Below are 22,988 nucleotides of genomic sequence, written 5' to 3' on the forward strand. Positions count from 1 at the left end.
CAACCTGCTCTATAAAATTACCACATGATCTAACCTGTCAGATGAATTTTGTAAATAACAAAAAAAAAAAAAAATTGCCAAAAAAGCTATTTCTTGTTACCTTGCCGCACAAAAAGTGTAATATAGAGCAACCAAAAATCATATGTACCCTAAACTAGTACCAACAAAACTGCCACCTTATCCCGTAGCTTGCCGGGATAGTAGAGTTTCTACTCTAGGGGTGCATCAGGGGGGCTTCAAATGGGACATGGTGTCAAAAAACCAGTCCAGCAAAATCTGGCTTCCAAAAACCCATACGGCACACTTTTCCCTCTACGCCCTACTGTGTGCCCGTACAGTAGTTTACGGCCACATATGGGGTGTTTCTGCAAACTACAGAATCTGGGCAATAAATATAGCATTTTGTTTGGCTGTTAACCCTTGCTTTGTAACTGGAAAAAAAATATTAAAATGGAAAATCTGCCAAAAAAGTGAAATTTTGAAATTGTATCTCTATTTTCCATTAAATCTTGTGCAACACCTAAAGGGTTAACAAAGTTTGTAAAATCAGTTTTGAATACCTTGAGGGGTGTAGTTTCTTTAGATGGGGTCACTTTTATGGAGTTTCTACTCTAGGGGTGCATCAGGGGGGCTTCAAATGGGACATGGTGTCAAAAAAACAGTCCAGCAAAATATGGCTTCCAAAAACCATACGGCGCACCTTTTTCCTCTACGCCCTACTGTGTGCCCGTACAGTAGTTTACGGCCACATATGGGGTGTTTCTGCAAACTACAGAATCGGGGCAATAAATATAGCATTTTGTTTGGCTGTTAACCCTTGCTTTGTTACTGGAAAAAATTGAAAATTTGCCAAAAAAATCAAAATTCTGAAATTTTATCACCATTTGCCATTAACTCTTGTGGAACACCTAAAGGGTTAACGACGTTTGTAAAATCAGTTTTGAATACCTTGGAGGGGTGTAGTTTCTAGAATGGGGTCATTTTTGGGTGGTTTCTAAAGTGACTTCAGACCTGAACTGGTCCCTAAAAAGTGGGTTTTTGAAAATTTATGAAAAAGTTCAACTAAACTTCTAAGCCTTGTAACATCCCCCAAAAATAAAATATCATTCCCAAATTGATCCAAACATGAAAGACATATGGGGAATGTAAAGTAACTATTTTTGTAGGTATTACTATGTATATAGAAGTAGAGAAATTGAAACTTTGGTAATTTGCAATTTTTTACTAATTTTTGGTAAATTTGGTATTTTTTTTATAAATAAAAATGATATTTTTTTTTAACTTCATTTTACCAGTGTCATGTAGTACAATATGTGACGAAAAAACAATTTAGAATGGCCTGGATAAGTCAAAGTGTTTTAAAGTGATCACCACTTAAAGTGACACTGGTCAGATTTGCAAAAAATGGCCTGGTCCTTAAGGTGAAATAAGGCTGTGTCCCTAAGGGGTTAATCTTAGCTTTCAGACGATACCAAGCTAATTAATCTAAAGTGCCTTGCAAAAGTATTCACCCCCCTTGTTTTTCATACTTTGTTACATTACAGCCTTAAGTTCAATGTTTTGTTAATCTGAATTATCTGTGATGGATCAGAACACAATAGTCTAAATTGGTGAAGTGAAATGAGAAAAATATATAAATAAAACTATTGGCATGTGCGTATGTATTAATCCCCTTTGTTAGGAAGCCCATAAAAAGCTCTGGTGCAACCAATTACCTTAAGAAGTTACATAATTAGTGAAATGATGTCACCTGTGTGCAATCTAAGTGTCACATGATCTGTCAACACCTAAGCAAGAGGCATCACTAACCAAACATTGCCATGAAGACCAAGGAACTCTCCAAACAAGTAAGGGACAATGTTGTTGAGAAGTACAAGTCAGGGTTAGGTTATAAAAAAATATCCAAATCTTTGATGATCCCCAGGAGCACCATCAAATCTATCATAACCAAATGGAAAAAACATGGCACAACAGCAAACCTGCCAAGAGACGGCTGCCCACCAAAACTCACGGACCGGGCAAGGAGGGCATTAATCAGAGAGGCAGCACAGAGACCTAAGGTAACCCTGGGGGAGCTGCAGAGTTCCACAGCAGAGACTGGAGTATCTGTACATAGGACGACAATAAGCCGTACGCTCCATAGAGTTGGGCTTTATGGCAGAGTGGCCAGAAGAAAGCCATTACTTTCAGCTAAAAACAAAAAGGCATGTTGTGAGTTTGCGAAAAGGCATGTGGGAGACTCCCAAAATGTATGGAGGAAGGTGCTCTGGTCTGATGAGACTAAAATTGAACTTTTCGGCCAAAGAAAGAAAACGCTATGTCTGGAGCAAACCCAACACATCACATCACCCAAAGAACACCATCCCCACAGTGAAACATGGTGGTGGCAGCAGCATGCTGTGGAGATTTTTTTCAGCAGCCGGGACTGGGAAACTGGTCAGAGTTAAGGGAAAGATGGATGGTGCTAAATACAGGGATATTCTTGAGCAAAACCTGTACCACTCTGTGCGTGATCTGAGGCTAGGACGGAGGTTCACCTTCCAGCAGGACAATGACCCCAAACACACTGCTACAGCAACACTTGAGTGGTTTAAGACAAACACGTAAATGTGTTGGAATGGCCTAGTCCAATGATGGCGAACCTTTTCGGGACCGAGTGCCCAAACTGCAACCCACTGCCTTCAGCAAGGGGGTAATTTAACCTTAATACTACCGTCCAATATAGTGTATCTTCCATGTACTTTATCATAATAGCCTGCCTACATTCAATGCGCTGTCTGTGCCAATCAAATTGCGCCCTGTTCTGATGAATGGCAGGAAAAGTCTAAGGCATATTGGTACACCATAAACTTTTTCCAGGGTGTGGGTGCCCACAGAGAGGGCTCTCAGTGCCGCCTCTGGCACCCGTGCCATAGGTTCGCCACCACTGGCCTAGTCAAAGCCCAGATCTCAATCCAATAGAAAATCTGTGGTCAGACTTAAAGATTGCTGTTCAAAAGTGCAAACCGTCAAACTTGAAGGAGCTGGAACAGTTTTGCGAGGAGGAATGGGCAAAAATCCCAGTGGTAAGATGTGGCAAGCTCATAGAGACTTATCCAAAGCGACTTGGAGCTGTGATTGCCGCAAAAGGTGGCTCTACTAAGTATTGACTTTAGGGGGGTTAATAGTTTTGCACATTGACATTTCTGTTATTTTGTCCTTTTTGTTGTTTGCTTCACAATAAAAAAATAAATTAAAATCTTCAAAGTTGTGGGCATGTTCTGTAAATTAAATGATGCAAATCCTCAAACAATCCATGTTAATTCCAGGTTGTGAGGCACCAAAATACGAAAAAAGTCAAGGGGGTGAATACATTTGCAAGGCACTGTAGATGCATTATTCGGGATGCAGCACTTGATCGAAGTTTAGATTGGCAGGATAAGTTTTACTTCCTGGTTCTGTGTGTCTGGAAGGTCACAGCGGTGAGGGTTCATCCAGACATAGAGGAAAAAATACCATGCAAATGTTATCATGGATCTGTCGGAAATCCTCCAATTTAGGCCTCATTAACACATCCATGTTGATATCTGTGAAGGATCCACATTTTGTCCATTTATTGCCTTCCATGCATCATGTGTGTTCCATAGGCACTGCTAGGCTGAAAATTAGTTTTCAGAGCATCTCCTACCAATGGTCCACGAAAACTACTCACCAAACACGGATGGCATTTGCACAGCCCCCTAGACTATGTGACTCAGCGATCTGTAATCACATACAAAATAGGTCATGCTTCTGTGTCACACCACTGATGTGTGGTTCACAGACATGTCAGAGCCCTTACATGTGCAGCGTAAAATCGGTGATGAAACTCCACAATACATGTCAGTTTCTGCACTGGTGTGTGTATGAGATGTGTTAGGAATTCAGCTGCTGCTGCAATACCCTGTAGCTCTCCTACCCACATATTCAGGCCGGAAAATCTGCAGCATATTTGGTACATGTGACCCTGTGCATCCTTCATTGATCGCCACTTGCCCCTAATCAGGATGTTTGTCCGTACTCTTCCATAGAGTACAATTTAGGAATTGTGACACCCATTAGACACTAAAAAAATGCGTGGACTTTGCAAGTGAATCACAGTCACACCCATAGAAACCTTGCTAATAATCTGCAACAAAAAACAAAGGGGATAACTATGAAATCGGTGGGAACCCCCCCTAAAACAGACGGAGCGACTGGTCGGGAAGGCGTGCCGTCGCTCCATTCATTTGTATGAGAGCGCTGGAGATAGTCAAGTACAGCACACTTTTCTGACCAGCCAATTCATCCATTTCGAGAGAGCTCCACTGGGTACGGACCCCCACCGATCTGATAGTTATACCATATGCTGTAGATAGGGGGATAACTTGTTATATTTAAAAAATAAATCACAGAAAAAACATCCTGCACGATATGATAGTAAGTATGCGGATGTGCATGGCTACATTTATAAAGTCACCGAAAAAAATGCACTATAGCAATAGATGCAAACGTAACATACGGACTAAGCCCTCACTCTGATGATAAAATCTGAGACTCTTAGCCAATATATTTTGAGCAAAAAACATCTGTGCCCACTAGGGATGAGCCAATTTCAGATTTTGAAGTTTGTGTTCAGGTTCGTGTTGTGGTATTTACTGAATTGCGTTATGGATTCCGTTACCACAGACCATAGCGCAATTCCATGACGGAATGCCTTTAGAGGCATTCCTTCATAATAGAAGTCTATGGCCTGCATAACGGATCTGTCCTGTTTAAGTTATGCCAAAGTCACCATGTAGCCCATGTTGGTTCTAGTTACCATAGGACATGTGCATGTAGACACAGGTGTGAGTGACATGCATGAACTCTGCACATCCTGAGCTTATGTTTAGATGTATATCTCAGGCTCTGCTTTCATTAGAACTTTAGTAACATACAGTACATGCATTTTAACTTTTTTAACAAAACAATCTTTGATGCAAAATTTGTTTTAAGAGGGAGCTGTTAGAGGTTCTCAGGACTGCTGCCAGTACTATGTAAGTGACAGGGAGAGGACGCTTATGGGATAGTTATGCAGGTTGTATAACAGAGAAACCAGCGTTTTCATTCTTCCTGTGCAGAGACCACCAGAGGCCAGGACGGGCCCTTCTTCATGTTCAGTTCCAAGGACACTGCTCTGAGTGACAACTCTAGTAGACAATAGCGCTGTCACTCACTTAAAGGCGGCCATGAGTGTAAAAAGCACGTTGTCTACATAAAAAAATAAAATGTATGTGTATGTGGAGTATAACATGATTTATTTTATAATTCAGACTTTGCATTTATCAAAATGTGAAAATTGTCCTGACAGCAATTGGGTTAAGGCTTACTTATCTGGTAGAACAGAGAAAAGTTAAAGAACCTCATCCTTGTCATCTCATATTGAACCTCAGCCTTGAACTTGAATGGATAATAAAGGAAAAAGAGCAAATGGAACTGAGCCACAGTACCAGACGCAGGCCCTGAACAGTGGCGCATCTATTTTTCAAATCTCATAAAAAAAATGTTTAGGTTAGTTTTCTATTAAACAGATTCTGTCACCTCCCTCGAGCCATATTAGGAGAGTACTACTCCTGCCAAGTCTGGATCCCTAACTTTTAGGGCTCATGCACACGACTGTATGTATTTTGCAGTCCGCAAAAAACACCTATGGCGTCCGTGTGCATTCGTATTTTGCCGAACGGAACAGCTGGCCCCTAGGGCGTCTTTCACACGAACAATACGGATTGGCTCCGGATGCGTTCAGTGAAACTCGCACCATTTTGCAAGCAAGTTCAGTCAGTTTTGTCAGCGATTGTGTTGAGCTTTTTCCGCGCAGGTGCAATGCGTTTTTCACGCACATGATAAAAAAAACTGAAGGTTTACAAACAACATCTCTTAGCAACCATCAGTGAAAAACACATTGCATCCGCACTTGCTTCCGGATGCAATGCGTTTTTCACTGAATCCCCATTCACTTCTATGGGACCAGGGCTGCGTGAAAAACGCAGAATACAGAACATGCTGCGTTTTTCACGCAACGCAAAACTGATGCGTGAAAAAAAAAAAAAAAAACGCTCATGTACACAGACCTATTGAAATGAATGGGTCAGGATTCAGTGCAGGGGCTATGTGTTAACATCATGCATTGAACCCGTGTGGAGAAGTTGTTCGTGTGAAAGGGGCCCAATAGAACAGCACTATCCTTGTCTGTGATGGGGACAATAATAGGACTTTTTTTTTTTTTGGGTGGAACAGACATACAGAAATGTTATGCACACAGAGTAACTTTCTTTTTGCAAACTTATCGAATTGAATGGTTCCGGATACGGTCCGCAAAGAAAAAACGTTTGTGTGCATGATACTCGAATGTTGATACTCCTCTCGTTACCTGGCATACTGCTGCTGTAATACATTGATGGCACTTCAGAGCTTGCACTCAGGAGCCCTCTCCCCTTTGAGGGTGAGCTCAGAAGTCCTGTCAGTGTATTCCAGCATCAGTTTAGAGGCACACAGCGAGGGGAAAGACCATGTGGCCAGGCAGGCTCAAAAAAGAAAAACTGCAGGCATGCAGTTTAGTCTTGCATTTTGCTTGTGGGATTGTATGTACGAATGATCGCTCAAGCAACCAATTGGCCACATACTTGCCGATCAAAATCATAACGAGGTTCTCCAAGATTTACGTATTATTGATGACCTATCCTCAGGATAGGTCAATATGAGATCAGGTCCAATTAACGTGGAAACATGGCCTAGGAAGAGGTCCAAGATGATCGACTGGGGTCCCAGGAGTCGGACTCCTACCAATCAGATATTGATGACTTATCCTGAGGATAGGCCATCAATATGTGAATATCTGAAAACTCCTTTAACTGTGTTAGACAAAACTATGTGCGCAGACCCTGTCCCTACTGGCGCACATTATGGATCCGTAAGTACTCCAGGTGCCACCATATTCTCCTTTGCTTCTAGGGAAGAATAGCACAAGCACTGTAAGTACACTACAGACCCAAAGCATTGCTTCTAGGGAACAATAACTCCCATGGTATGGTATGTGATTTAAAGAGGTCAATCCAGATGTACAATAGGGGTCCATATACATCGATGGGTACCCACATCTTACTCACAGATTGCCAATATGGCCATGTACGTGAACCCTTAGTTTAACTTTAAAAATGACAAGAAAACTGTGTGCAAAAACGCCCAACATTTAAAAAAGCAAAGTCCCTTTTTATATATGGAAACCATGAATGAACATAACATTTCAGGACACTCGCAGCTGTAAGTCTCATGTTTTAAAAAATGCAGGAGAAAGCATTAGTTTACAGGAGAACATGGAGCTACTGACTAGCACGCTGCTACCAGGAGGACATTGTGAATAGGAAGAGTGTCCGTGGGGTCTGGACAGTTTCTGACGCCATGAGCTGGCTGCTGCAGGTATCTCAGTCTTTCTTCGTCCTCTTGGCTTTTGCAATATTTTCTTGACGTTTCTGTTTCTTCTTCTGCTCTCGTTCTTTGGCCTCGATCATCTTTGCCAGTTTCCAGGAGAGTACTGCACTCGCTAGGAACAGCGGGGTGAGGGCCAGGATCACAGTCGTTAGAAAGCCGTAAGGGTCTTTGGCAGCCCATTCCACTATGTACTCGGCCCAGGCCTTTATGTCAATCATGTCTTCAAAGTAGGGTCACTAGGGAAACAAAAAGTCACTCATCACACACATTATATAACCCATGGCTGCTTTCTTCCAGGGACAGAGCCGCACCTGCCCATGGGTTGCGTTCGCTTTCTTGAAGTGAATGGGACTGCAATACCACACACAACCTGTAGACATGGGTGGCGTTTTTTATTTTATTTTTATAATCAAGAACAATCCCTTTAAACAGGACCCTCATGATTGGTGGGGGCATCAGCTGATATATGCAATAGATACTTACTGACTGTATAACCAATGTTTATTGTGTTCAGATTTTGACATTAAAAGCTCAGCATGATCAACCCTATTAAACCAGGGATGGTGCCTGGTATGGTTGATCATGCCGATTAAAATGATACCTTTGTTATATCTATAGATAGAACCGCTCTCTAGATTTGTGTTTTTAGTAATATGTAAATAACCTGGTTTGAGCACCAAGGGGCTGGCCTGAGCCCTTGGAGCACCGCTCGTGTAACAACCCTCTGAGCTGGGAGGACTGAATGCCCAGCTCAGAGGGGTGTTACAAGAACAGTGCTCCAAGGGCTCAGGCCAGCCCCTTGGTGCTCAAACCAGGTTATTTACATATTACTAAAAGCGCAAATCTAAAGAACAGTTCTACCTACAGATATAACAAAGGAATCATTTTAGTATACAAAGGTATCAACCCTACCAAGCAGTGGGTAAGCGATAAATCTTGTTCATTGGCCAACCTCTAAGTGCAGCTTACCCATAAGGAATGCATTTTAGTAAAACATTCACAAAATAATAATACGAATTAGGTTTTCTACCACTAGTATAAATGATATGCCGCATCATGCACTAACGTAATTTAGCGGCTATTCACAACGCCTGCGGGGAAGCAATCAGGTTCTCTTTGTGTGCATTGTTACCATAGAAATGGCACAGTATGAAACAGGAGGCCCGCAGGTCTACGCAGGACAAAAAGATGAATAAAGAAGAGACAGATAGTAATAGAAGCCATGCTCACACAATGGAGTAATAGTGTGACACCTGACAATAGGAACAGAGAATACCATACAGCACAAGCACAAAGAAGAGCTGTGCCATGGTCCTTGATCAGCAGGGGCTTATTACTTGTCAGCTCTTATTGGAAGCTATGATACGCCACCCTGCACTGGGATGAGATAATGACTGGACCATCTCACACCAGGAAATGAAAGAGTGGAACTACATATACTGCCGACACTGAGCAGGCAGCACATACACCATTCATACAGTGCTTACCACATGCGTCTCGCAGGACTCCTGTATAGCTCTGGCGTACCAAATATACAGTTGCAAGAAAAAGTATGTGAACCCTTTGGAATGATATGGATTTCTGCACAAATTGGTCATAAAGTGTGATCTGATCTTGATCTAAGTCACAACAATAGACAATCACAGTCTGCTTAAACTAATAACACACAAAGAATTAAATGTTACCATGTTTTTATTGAACACACCATGCAAACATTGACAGTGCAGGTGGAAAAAGTATGTGAACCCCTAGACTAATGACATCTCCAAGAGCTAATTGGAGTGAGGTGTCACCAATCAATGAGATGAGATTGGAGGTGTTGGTTACAGCTGCCCTGCCCTATAAAAAAATAAAACACACACACACACACACCCCCCAGTTCTGGGTTTGCTTTTCACAAGAAGCATTGCCTGATGTGAATGATGCCTTGCACAAAAGAGCTCTCAGAAGACCTACGATTAAGAATTGTTGACTTGCATAAAGCTGGAAAGGGTTATAAAAGTATCTCCAAAAGCCTTGCTGTTCATCAGTCCACGGTAAGACAAATTGTCTATAAATGGAGAAAGTTCAGTACTGCTGCTACTCTTCCTACGAGTGGCCGTCCTGTAAAGATGACTGCAAGAGCACAGCGCAGACTGCTCAGTGAGGTGAAGAAGAATCCTAGAGTGTCAGCTAAAGACTTACAAAAGTCTCTGCATATGCTAACATCCCTGTTAGCGAATCTACGATACGTAAAACACTAAACAAAAATGGATTTCATGGGAGGATACCACAGAGGAAGCCACTGCTGTCCAAAAAAAACCATTGCTGCACGTTTACAGTTTGCACAAGAGCACCTGGATATTCCACAGCAGTACTGGCAAAATATTCTGTGGACAGATGAAACCAAAGTTGAGTTGTTTGGAAGAAACACACAACACCATGTGTGGAGAAAGAGGCACAGCACACCAACATCAAAACCTCATCCCAACTGTGAAGAATGGTGGTGGGGGCATCATTGGGGCTGCTTTGCTGCGCCAGGGCCTGGACGGATTGCTATCATAGAAGGAAAAATGAATTCCCAAGTTTATCAAGACATTTTGCAGGAGAACTTAAGGCCATCTGTCCACCAGCTGAAGTGTAACAGAAGATGGGTGTTGCAACAGGACAACGTCCCAAAGCATAGAAGTAAATCAACAACAGAATGGCTTAAACAGAAGAAAATACACCTTCTGGAGTGGCCCAGTCAGAGTCCTGACCTCAACCCGATTGAGATGCTGTGGCATGACCTCAAGAAAGCGATTCACACCAGACATCCCAAGAATATTGCTGAACTGAAACAGTTCTGTAAAGAGGAATGGTCAAGAATTACTCCTGACCGTTGTGCACGTCTGATCTGCAACTACAGGAAACGTTTGGTTGAAGTTATTGCTGCCAAAGAAGGTTCAACCAGTTATTAAATCCAAGGGTTCACATACTTTTTCCACCTGCACTTTGAATGTTTACATGGTGTGTTCAATAAAAACATGGTAACATTTAATTCTTTGTGTGTTATTAGATTAAGCAGACTGATTGTCTATTGTTGTGACTTAGGCTACTTTCACACCTGCGTTCAGGTGTCCGCTCGTGCGCTCCGTTTGAAGGGGCTCACGAGCGGCCCCGAACGCATCCGTCTGGCCCCAATGCATTCTCAGTGGAGGCGGATCCACTGAGAATGCATCCGCCTGCCAGCGCTCAGCCTCCGCTCCGCTCAGTGAGCGGACACCTGAACGCTGCTTGCAGCGTTCGGGTGTCCGCCTGGCCGTGCGGAGGCGAGCGGATCCGTCCAGACTTACAATGTAAGTCAATGGGGACGGATCCGCTTGAAGATGACACCATATGGCTCAATCTTCAAGCGGATCCGTTCCCCATTGACTTACAATGTAAAGTCTGAACGGATCCGCTCAGGCTACTTTCACACTTAGAAAATTTTCTAAGTTTTAATGCAGACGCATCCGTTCTGAACGGATGCGAACGTCTGCATTATCGGAGCGGATCCGTCTGATGAAACATCAGACGGATCCGCTCTGAACGCTAGTGTGAAAGTAGCCTAAGATGAAGATCAGATCACATTTTATGACCAATTTGTGCAGAAATCCATATCATTCCAAAGGGTTCACATACTTTTTCTTGCAACTGTATGTCCAGTATTCAGTCCAGAAATCCTACTGCGTCCTATCATGGTGCACATCTGATCTATCACAGATCATATCAGTCCAACAAAATCTTCCAGTAATGGACTCGGACTGTAGATTGGGGTGGAGGGGGGGTGGGGGGATACATTAAAGTGGTTGCTGACTGAATACAGATTTAAATAGTACCTTCTCATACACCTTTGAATAAATGAATAGTACAAGTGAATATAAGAAACTTTATAATATGTATTATCTCAGAACAATGCAATTTTTCCACAGATCACTCGTTCCCTACCCCACATTCTCCAACTCAAGATCAGCTCACTCCAACCCCCTTGCCTAGACTATGAGCACTTTGGGCAGCATGTAATTTGATCCTATAGTAGACTGACAGTCCGTCTCTCTAAGGGCTCATTCACACGACCGTATCAATTTTTGCAGAGCGCAAATAACAGATCCGCAAAACATAGATACTGGCCTTGTGAATTCCGCATTCTGCAGATCGGAAGGTCCTGCCCTATGTATGAAATGCCTATTCCTGTCCGCAAAACAGATAAGAATAGAACATGTTCTATCTTTCTTGCAGGGCCGTAGAACCGAAATGCGGATGCAGACTTTTGCGGTCCCATTGTAATGAATGGGGCCACATGCGATCTGCAAATTTGCGGATCACATGCGCAAAGAAAAATACAGTCGTATGAATGGGCCCTTAGTTTAGTAGGAGGGAGTAAAAGAGCTGATAAGTGGAAACAGAGCAATTTTTCTGATACATTATAACATTTCTTACTTAGGGTCCATTCACACGTCCGCAATTCTGTTCCACATTTTGCAAAACGGAATTTCGGACCCATTTATTTCTATGGGGCCGCACGATGTGTGGCCCGGATCCAGAAATGCGGACCCGCACTTTCGGGATTGGAATTGTGGACCCGGGAAAAAATAGAACATATCCTATTCTTGTCCGAAAATGCGGAACGCACATTGCCGGTGTCCGTGTTTTGCGGATCCGCAAAACACACACGGATGTGTGAATGGACCCTGAAACTACTGCTTTATGCAAAGTTCTGTGAAATGTTAGTCACCATTTCAGTTTTTGTTAGTAGACAGCAGTGCAGGGGGGCATTGTAACCACTCTGGGCACTGCTATGGGACATTTTTACAGTTAACTATGTGCTGGAGCAATCTGGGCTCTTTTATGTGGAATAGCAGTAAGATGGCATACAGTGCAAGTACTAGGGACGTGGAAGAGAAGAGACACTAGGACATCAATATCAGATTGGTCTCATTCCTGGCACCGACACAATCAGCTGATTTGAGGAGCTGTGGCAGAGTGTCACATCTCCTTCCCTCTCTACCAGGCACAGTGATATACATTATGTAGTGACAGTGCCTGGTACTGTGACGTCTTCCAGTGTGCCTGCAGGACTACAAAATGTATGGAGCTGCCTAGAACACAGCAGCTGATCGTGGGGGGTGCTGACAATTGGACCCTACACTGATATCATATTAATAGCTGATCTTAAAAGACATTTTGTTTTCTTTTAAATTGATTTCCAAATAGGTCACCAGTATCTGATCATGAGGGTCCAAGACCCGGGACCCCCACCGATCAGCAGTGATTTCAGCTGCACCACGCCCTTCTCTCTGCTCACCAAGCAGAGCACCATACACCGTATAGCGGTTGTGCTTGGTATCGCACTCAGCCCCAATCACTTCAATGGGGCTGAGCTGCGCCTAGGCCATGGGATAAACGGCCGCAACGTCAAATGGCCTAGGGAAAGCTGTAAGAAGGCCACGTCGCTACCGTAAGTGTCGCTGCCTTCTCAAACAGCTGATCGGCAGGGGTCCGGGGTGTCGGACCCCCACTGATCGGATACTGATGACCTAATCCAGAGGATAGGTTATCAGTTAAAAAATCTTGGAAAAACTCTTTTTAGGATAAGCCATCAATATCGGAAATATTATGAAGGTGCGGGCAGGGAATGGGTAAAGGCTAGACAGGTGTACCTTTCTGTCGGCAGTTAGCTGGTCCAGATTGTGACTTTCTTCAGATCTATTGCACGAGAGCAGCCTACTGGTAACCCATAGCACGGAGCTATTATCTCTAGACTAACAAGATGGCAGGTCTTCAGATTGTGCTGGGATTTCATTCTCTGCCATGCAAAGCAACCATACATGGAGAGTATCAGCCAATACCTATTATCTTGACTATTATAAAGTAGCTTTTAATGTTTTTTTACGTTTTGTATTATATGGATACTGCTGAGTTATAAAGCATTCTGTATTAAAGGGGTTATTCAATACCATAAACTGCCCCCCCCCCCCCATGTGCTGGGCCCCTGACAGGGAATATATTTACCCAGCTCCCGTACCGCTCCTGGTCCCCGTACTACCGCTGCTGCTTCTTCCCGTGCGCCAATGAAAACATCTGGTGTCGGGGGGGCAGCAGCCAATAGCAGACGAGGACGAGCCTCCCTTGCGTCACAAACCCCCCACTCAGACGTCATCATCCGTGCACGGGGAGAAGCAGCGGTACGGGGACCAGGAAGCGAGGCAAGTATATTCCCTGTGAGGGGCCCGGCACATGGAGGGGGCAGTTTATGGTATCGGATAACCCCTTTAAGAATAAATGAAGCCATTAGCAGGCCGATGGTAAGGGAGATGAGTCTCCACCACAACATATGAGGACTATCTGCACACACTGGATTTATATTCCTGTAAGCATAGGCTTCTCCAACATAAATACCAGACAATGCGATCCCACACAGCGTGGGGAAACTGCAGCCAAACAGCTTAATAAGAAATCGCCCCTCCTTCACTACTGGAAGTGACTTTTACAGCGGAGTCGCACACCAAGTAATGCTTAAAGAAACAATCTCCTACCAAGCAACCCTAAACTCCTCAGACATATCCTACCACTATGTGAAATGTATATAGAAACAGTTCCTCTTAAGGTTGCATTCACATGACCGTATGTATTATATCTGCAAAATGCAGATCTGAAAAATACGGATGACGTCCATGTGGCTTTTTTTTTTTTTTTAAATCGGACCCATTGTAACTATCCTCGTCTGCAAAATGGACAAAAATAGGACATGTGTCTTTTTTTTGGGGGGGGGGGGGGGGTGTGTGTGTGTTCGGAACAAGCATGCGGCGTGCTGTCCGCATTTTTTGCGGATCCATTGAAATGAATGGGTCCACATCCGATCCGTAAAAAATGTGAATGCTAAAGTGCAGCCAATCACCTAATGATCAATCAAGCAAACGCTCGAGCACCGGTTAAAAGCAGAGATTGTGCTGTCTAAATAGCGATCTGCAGCCCGGAAACAATGACTCTATATGGACAAGCAATAACAGTAGGGATCTCTCGTCCACATACAGAAGAGGTGACTGTTTATTGTAAATGTAGTTCTCACCTCCTCTGATAAGCAGGCAATTATCAGACATAATGGGTAGTTCCCGATAATTGCTTGCTGTGTTGGCCCATGTAAGAGCCTTAAAGGGTTTCTCTGGGAAATAAGAAAATGAAAATACTTAAATATTACTTTATTATAAATATATTCCCAAATACCTTTCATTAGTTATAATTGCGTGTTTTGTCTAGAAAGCAATCATCAGCGGAAATAAAATGGCCGCCGTCCTCTTAGTACACACAAAACCTGTCCTTATCACACAGCAGGACAAGTTACTTGAGAGCACTGAGCTAAAGAGCTTCCTTATCCTCCTTTCTTACTTGTCAGCAATTATGACCCTGAATACAGATGATGAGAACTTTAGCTGAATCTCTGTAAGAATGGAGTTCATGGGGAGACATGAAGTACAGAGAGGAGGTGAGGATGTGGGTAATGAGCAGCAGCACTTGTATGTAGTCACCATTATCAGTCTGTCCTGTCCGTCATCTCTGTACTTCATGTCTCCTCATGAATTCCATTTCTACAGAGATTCAGCTAAAGTTCTCATCATCTGTATTCAGGATCATAATTCCTGACAAGTAGAGCAGAGAGGAGGATGAGGCAGCTTTAGCTCTGTGTGGTGAAGTAACTTGTCCTCCTGTGTGATTAGGACAGGTTTATGTGTACTAATAGGACGGCGGCCATTTTATTTTCCCTGATGATTGCTCCCCAGACAAAACGAGCAATTATAAGTAATGAAAGGTAGCTGGCAATATATTTATTCTAAAGTAATATTTTATAAATTTTATATTTTCTTAGTTCCCGGAAAACCTCTAAGAAAACAGCCATATAAAATCAAAAAGGTGACCCTGTTAGGCCATGTTGCCAACATAGCCGCCATCTTAAATTCAACTTAAGATTTTTAAATGGGAAGGTACAGTAGTTGTGCGACACTGAGAAACAAGATTCTCTGGTCTGATCAAACTTTTTAGCCCCAATTGTAAGCATCATGTCTTGAGGAAACTAGGCACTGCTCATCACCTGCCCAATACCATTTCTACGGTGAAGCATGATGGTGGCAACATCATGCTGTGGAGGTGTTTTTCAGCTTCTGGGACAAGGAGAATGGTCAGGCATGAGGGAAAGCTGAATGGAGCACAGAGATTTTCTTAATCAAAACCTGATCCAGAGTGCTCTGGACCTCAGACTGATGGTTCACCTTCCAACAAGACAATGACCTTAAACACTCTTAGACAACTCTGTGAATGTCCTTCAGTGGCCCAGTTAGATACCTGACTTGAAGCCAATCGAACATCTCTGAAAGGACCTGAAACCGGTTGTCCACGGATGGCCCCTATCCAACCTGAAAGAGCTTGAGAGGGCCTGAAATGTCAATGCAAGATTTTAGTTTCTAATTTTCAATAAGGTCCAACTAGTACCTTGGAACCGAAGCCAAGTTTGGTTTTAAATTTGAAATTGGTTTTCCACTTTAAAAATCTACTACCGAAGTTATTGAACGAAGTCACACGTAACTTCACGAATAACTAATTTCAGCTCATCAGGGCCCATACATTCTAATACCGTACGGAGATGGATCAGAAGTTTTGAACGAAACAACTTCGGTTTTGTAACAGTCGAAGCTCACTTCACTCATCACTAATTTTGAACCTTCTGTTTTGTCATTATGGTGTACTAAGCACAGATTGATGGGAAAAATGGGAATTTTTTTATTTTAGCACAAGGCTTCAACAGAACATGTGAAAAAAGTGAAAGTGTCTGAAGACTTTCTGAATGCACTGTATAATAAAAAAAAATACGTTTTGGAATTTTCTTGAAGAATTGGGGTAAAATCAAGGGACATTTAAGACATGACGCAAAACGAGACATTTGGCAAATGTTAGTTATTAAAGGGGTTTTCTGGGACTTAGATACTGATGGCCTATCCTGGAGGATTAATAAGAGACCTGCGGGAGTCTGACACCCAGCACCTCCATCAATCAGCTGTTTTAGGCAGCTGCTGGCGCTGGAATCTATACAGTGGACAATGGCCATGTCAGGGTACTGCAGGTCAGTTCCCATTCATGTGAATGGAAGTTGAGGCACGCCAGCGGTGGAAACTACATAGTGAATGGAGCCATTTGCCCACTGTATAGTTTCTGCCTCCTGTTGATTATGGAGGTAAAGTTGTCAGACACCCACTAATCTGATGTTGATGACTTATCCCAAGGGTAAACCAAATGAAAGAAAACCCTTTAAAGAGGTATTCCAGTAATTTCAAGTTGTACCCTTTCCACGGGATAGGGGATAACTATTAGATCAAGGTGTCCTACAGTCACAAGAATGGGGGCCACATAACCTGCATGGACCCCCTGAAATTAAGAGTTGGGTGTGCGCATTGCTGCTCCAGCCATTGACCTCTAAGGGACCTGATGGAAATAGCCGAGTGTTGTACTTTGCCATCTTTGGCAATCCCATAGAGATGAATGGAGCAGCAGTGTGCAATCCCAACCTAACGCTCTATTTTTTCCAGGGGAACACTGTTCTATTGACTAGTGGGTGTCCCAGCTGTAGGACCCTCACAAATATAACAGATTAATCCAACTTGAAACTACTGGAATATCACTTTAACTACGTGTGTTATGAATGTCTTACAAGCTGAAAAAAATGGAATTTTGAAAATTGATACATTTTTCTACGTTTTCTGAAAATGTCGCATTTTTATATTTTAAAAAAAAAGCGTGGACTAAATTTTACTACTAAGGAAGTACAGTGTTCCAAAGTTAGCATAAAGTGACTTGTCAGATTTGAAAGAGGGGCTGTTCTCAGAACTCCACAGAAATGAATGGAGCATGCTGGGAGTCGTAGTTTCACCACACCTGGAGTGCCGGAGGTTAGCCATCATTGCTTTAAGGGGTTAAAAGGTGAGAATGTTTTAGTCATACCTGGCGGAGAACTATATTCTTACAGCTACAGGTAATAGTGGGTAAAAGTCAGAGCTGTTTTTGAATGTCTCTGGCTCTAATTTTACTTTTTAGGGTATGGCTACACTGGTCACGGCTAGGATCTGTGAACCCATAAAAATGAATGGGATCGCTGTGCCAGTCACAAGAAATCCAACACTGCTGGCATGGTGCGCCGATCCAATTCATCTGATCACCTCTCCTACTACTACCACCACCCCAATGCTTGTCCTACACAGCCTCTCGTACAAGCCAGACAAATCCTATACGGAGCTGCATCACCCTCAGGGCAACCATGAGTGCAGAGAATAGTAGCTAGAAAATGGATAGGTTTTAGATTACCACCGTCCTCCTCCTCACAAAGGTCAATGGCCTCTCCACTCAAACCCCCCCCCCCCACTCCGGCAAGAACTAATACATATTGTTTGCTTTTCAAGAACAGAGCCAATGAAGATCAGACCTGACGGCCAAAGACAACTTCTCATTGCTTATTCTGTGAGCAAAAATAACCCGCCAATTATCCTCCTATCTCCCCAGAATGCAAGAATAAGGCATTTTTGTCATAGAAGAAAACATTTGGATAGCATTCTCATTACATGGAGACTACGGATTATTTCCTTCTATTTGTTGTTCTCTAAAACTGTTCCATCATGAAAAAAAATCCTATTATTCTTCTCCAAATGAATCCAGCGGCGTCCATAACGAATGTTTCACGAATAACACATGCTGTTGCCAGGGTTACGTCCAGGCGCATGATGAATATTGCTCTACTGTAATTGGTTCATGGCACCAATGGATCCATTTTGATACGTCTCTTTGCCCTATAATGCGTTTATAGGTTTTACATTTTGCTTCACCGTTTTGGCCAGAGAAATAATGGAGGTGAGAACAGAGCCTTACGCAGTGGATCTGCAGTCAGAGTTTATCAGGGTGTGCATATGTAGCTGTCACCCATATCATATATGGTTCATGGTAGGTGGGGGGGGGGGGGGGCTGTTACAGATTTTGCATTGGAGCCCAGAAGTTATGCATATGACCACTTCCCACTTTTGACGTTGGCAGCTCGTAGCTCATGAAGGAAGTCGCCTATCGTCAGGTGGCTTGGTGGGTACGTAAGGTGTGCGATAGGCTGTGTGCTGTGTGCGATAGGCTGTCTGCACACATATCCCTCGTTGCGGTCATGGTTAAATGGGGCGATTTATCAGAGTTGCGAAAAGGGATGATTATTGGCTTTAAGGCCAAGGGTGGCGGTATTCCTGACAGTGTGAACTACTCTCGTGCTGCTGTGGTGAAAGTGTATGGTGAGCGGACAAATGTCACCATTGTGAATAAGCGATGGGGTAACTGCAAAGAACCACGTGCCATTGATGAGAGAGTTGAACGTTGGCTACGAAGGTGCGTGAGGGCGGACCGGCACACTAAAGTGGAGCAGCTCAGCACCAAAATGAACCAGGGGCTACCAGACGCATGTCTAAAGCAACAGTTCAGGGGACCCTACTGTGTATGGGGCTCCGGAGCAGACGGATGGTCACTGCGCCTCTGCTGACGAAATGGCACTGGCAGAAAAGGCTTCAATTTTCGCAGCAGTATTGGAACTGGTCCTCCGCTGACTGTCAAAGGGTTGCTTCCGCCAATAAGTCACATGTCGAAAGGATGGATGTTGGTGTCTCAGAAGAGAAACCTGAGAAAGTAACTGCCAGAGGAGTCCGGAAGCAGCTTTCTCCCCTCTCCTCATTCACTAAATATGCATGTTGAACTGAGCTGAGCATGCATATATAAGGGAGGATGGAGGCAGATGGCCCTCAGCTAATAGTCATCTTCTGCATGAAGGGGCTGAAGCACTGCTCACAGAGCTCTACACTTAGCCCTTCACTGGTCTTCTATGGTCTTGTCCTCCACAAGAGTGCAAAGCCGAGCCGATAAAAGCCCAAGGGGCAAAGCGCTGGAAGCGAAACCTGGATTGTAAGCCTTGCTCCGGTGGAACTTGGCCATACTTTGCTTACCATCAGTGAACTTGATTGGTCAAAGCTTTCACTGAACATCAGTAGTTTTTTGAAGAAACTACTGAACGAAAATGAGTAAGATTTTAAGGAGCCAAAATATATATATATATATATATATATATATATATATATATATATATATATATATATATATATATATGACTTTAGGGGGGTGACAGAAGCCCTTTAAGGCCACCTGAAAACGTACAGCATGTCAATTATGTTTGTGGTTTTAGGGTTCATGCACACGACCATGCCGTGTTTTGTGGTCCGCAAATTAGGGATCCACAAAACACAGTTGCCGCACCCATGTGCGTTCTGCAATTTACAGAACGGGCCTCCCATAGTAGAAATGCCTATTCTTGTCCGCAAAACAGACAAGAATAGGGGACATGTTCTATTCTTTTTTGAGGCCCCAAGGAACAGAGCAACTCCATGTACTGTGCACATCTTTTGCATCTCTATGCCGGAAAAGAACAACGCAAGTGTGAAAGAGCCCTAACGTGGTTATAAGGGAAAATAATAGCATTCTGAATACAGAATGCATAGTACAATAGGGCTGAAGGGGTTAAAAAATAATAATAATATAACTCACCTTAACCCCTCCAGCCCTATTGTACTATGCATTCTGTATTCAGAATGCTATTATTTTCCCTTATAACCATGTTACAAGGGAAAATAATAATGATTGGGTCCCCATCCCGATCGTCTCCTAGCAACTGACCATGAAATTCGCACCGCATTCGCACTTGCTTGCGGATGCTTGCGATTTTCACGCAGCCCCATTCACTTCTATGGGGCCTGAGTTGCGTGAAAAAACACACAATATAAAACATGCTGCGATTTTCACGTAACGCAAAAGTGATGCGTGAAAATCACCGCTCATGTGCACAGCCCCATAGACATGAATGGGTCCGGATTCAGTGCGGGCGCAATGCGTTCACCTCACGCATTGCACTTGCGCGGAAATCTCGCCCGTGTGAAAGAGGCCTTACAGTTCTGGAATGTATTAGATGACACTGACATTATGCTGTCAGTGTTATCCAATACAATCCAGAACTGTAAGGGTTACATAGCATCATAAATCAATATAATGCTATGTGAATCCCGGCAGCGCTGGGAGCTGCATTGCGGACTCGCTGCGGGAGGAACGCTCGTCTGCAAGGGGCCTAAGGGTAACATAGCATCATAAATCATTATAATGCTATGCGACCCCGGCAGTGCTGGAACAAAATAGGTCATTTTCTGAAGAATCATTCCCTTTAAAGGTGTTTAAAGTGTAAATATTGAGTCTCTGATCATCGTGTCCAATAAAATTATCCTGACATACATATAAATTGAAGACTTGTCTGACATGTTTGTGCGAGACCACGTCCAGGTTTGTCTGACGGAACGAACGTGTCTGAAATGTTTGTGGAAGACTTTGTCCATTTTGTCTGATGGACTGAACAAAGAAGACATGTCTGAAATCTGTGTACTGGGTATTATCCCACTTATTTGACCTGAAAATTAAGTCTTTGTGCAAGAGAGTTAACTATTGTCTGTCCAGGTGATCTTGGGGTTCTGACTTATCACGGATCTGGGAATGGGCCACTCCAAGGTGTGAAATAATAACAGATGAACGAGATATGCACGGTGGCCATTACAGATTGCACATGCTGGCGTCATTCGGTTAAAGCAGTATAAAAGCTGGAACCTCCAGATGAAGTTCACCCATGAAGGGGACTCCGACTGCTATCACTGAGGCAGGCTCCGCAGCTGATGTGAGCTCCATTAGTGACGGAAGGACTCTAGATGAAGTGTGGATGGAATCAGTAATTGTGTGATGTTCTATGTAAGTCTGAGGCCTTATTCACACGTCAGTGATCACAGGACATCAGGAAGTGCCTTGTAGTAACTTTCTCTACAGGATAAATGCCATTTGCTGAAGTGACACAACACCTTTAATACAAGGCACTTACTAATGTATTGTGATGGTCCATATTGCTTCCTTTGCTGACTTGATTCACTTTTCCATCACATTATACACGGCTCGTTTCCATGGTTACGACCACCCTGCAATCCAGCAGCAGTGGCCATGCTTGCACACTATAAAAATAAAAATAAAAAAAGGGGCTTGCCGCTCTGGTGGCCGGGACCGTGGAAGCGCACATAGGCAGCAGCTCCCGTCCTGGTCACCTCGTATCGTCGTAACCATGGAAACAAGCCGTGTATAAAGCGATGGAAAATTGAATCCAGCCAGCATAGAAAGCAATATGGACAATCACGATACATTAGTAAGTGGCTTGTAGTAAATTTCTCTACAGGATAAGTGCTACTTACTGAAGTGACACAACCCCTCTAAAGCGGTTATCCAGACCTCTCAGAGGCCGATCCGCTGTGCAGGTCACACTTAGGGCTCATGCACACGGACGGATTTTCTTTCCGTGTCTGTTCCGTTGGGGGTTTTTTTGCGGACCGTATGCGGAACCATTCATTTCAATGGGTTGGCAAAAAAAACGGAAGTTACTCCATGTGCATTACGTTTTTGTATGTCCGTTCTGCCAAAAACATAGAACATATCCTATTTTTGTCCTCATTACGGACAAAGAAAGGACTGTTCTATTAGGGGCCAGCTGTTCCCTTCCGCAAAATCCATCCTGTTGTGTGCATGAGCCCTGACCTGGTCCCCGTCACCGGGTGCGGTGTGTTACACTGCTGGGTCAGTTCTTCCTCCTCTCGCCGCACTGAAATCAACATTTGACCACATTGTGTCACGTGACCAGTTGTCACAAGAGGAGCAGGTGACCACTGCGACCAGTGATAGGCTGCAGCGGCCACATGTCTCCCATCCATCACGACTTCACGGTCTCTCTTACTCTTGGATAACTCCTTTAACAGGTGCCCATAGGTCCAGTGTTAATGCCCCACTACAAGTGCCATAGGACCTACGAGTCCCCAGACACAGGTGAACTGGGCCATCACACTGTTTCAGGCAGGATTGAGTTACTCATGGAAGATCCCTTTAAGCTTTATTTACAAGGCTTGGCTTCACGTCACGTGACCCAGTGGGTGACCACCAGAACCCGCGCCATGGCCCAGTAAAGACTGCAAAAAGCTGTGATATTAATAGTTTCCCAAATTAACCACCGAGGGGGACCCCCCTCCCCGTCCTACAGCGTGCCCCGCTCGGTCAGTGTACATACCAGGCAGCACATGAAGCCTCGCACACAACCAGTGCCCGGGAGGAAGCAGGAACTCGCTCCGTGCACAGGCTCCTTTCCTGCCAGCACACTCCTGCTGCCACAAAACACTTCCTGGAGTCACCAGGTAACGAGCATCCTGATTGGACGAAGCGTGCCGCCGCTAGTTGGGCAGAATGTAAGCTGCTCTCCGATTGGTCAGCGCCAGTCACAACCGGCTACGTTTCATTGAATGAAAGTCTCTTCCAGTGTGAACTTGTGACGTCACGGGGTCACGGGGCGGGAAGGAAGCTAGGGAGCGTCTGCAAAGAGGTTGCGCTTTAGTAAAACG

At 43.8% G+C, this 22,988-nt stretch overlaps 1 protein-coding gene across 1 annotated transcript; it reads right to left on the reverse strand.

The window, feature by feature from the left end:
* Positions 1 to 6,266: 6,266 nt before the first annotated feature.
* Positions 6,267 to 22,800, reverse strand: SMIM15 (small integral membrane protein 15). Its single transcript, XM_040421319.1, has 2 exons — positions 22,661 to 22,800; positions 6,267 to 7,703 (listed from the first exon to the last, which is right to left on the reverse strand). Exon 2 carries the CDS (start codon positions 7,683 to 7,685, stop codon positions 7,461 to 7,463), a length of 225 nt encoding a protein of 74 aa, XP_040277253.1. The 5' UTR covers positions 7,686 to 7,703; positions 22,661 to 22,800; the 3' UTR covers positions 6,267 to 7,460.
* Between the last annotated feature and the right edge of the window lie 188 nt (positions 22,801 to 22,988).

This window comes from Bufo bufo, chromosome 2, assembly GCF_905171765.1.
Source record: "Bufo bufo chromosome 2, aBufBuf1.1, whole genome shotgun sequence".
Taxonomy (NCBI): domain Eukaryota; kingdom Metazoa; phylum Chordata; class Amphibia; order Anura; family Bufonidae; genus Bufo; species Bufo bufo.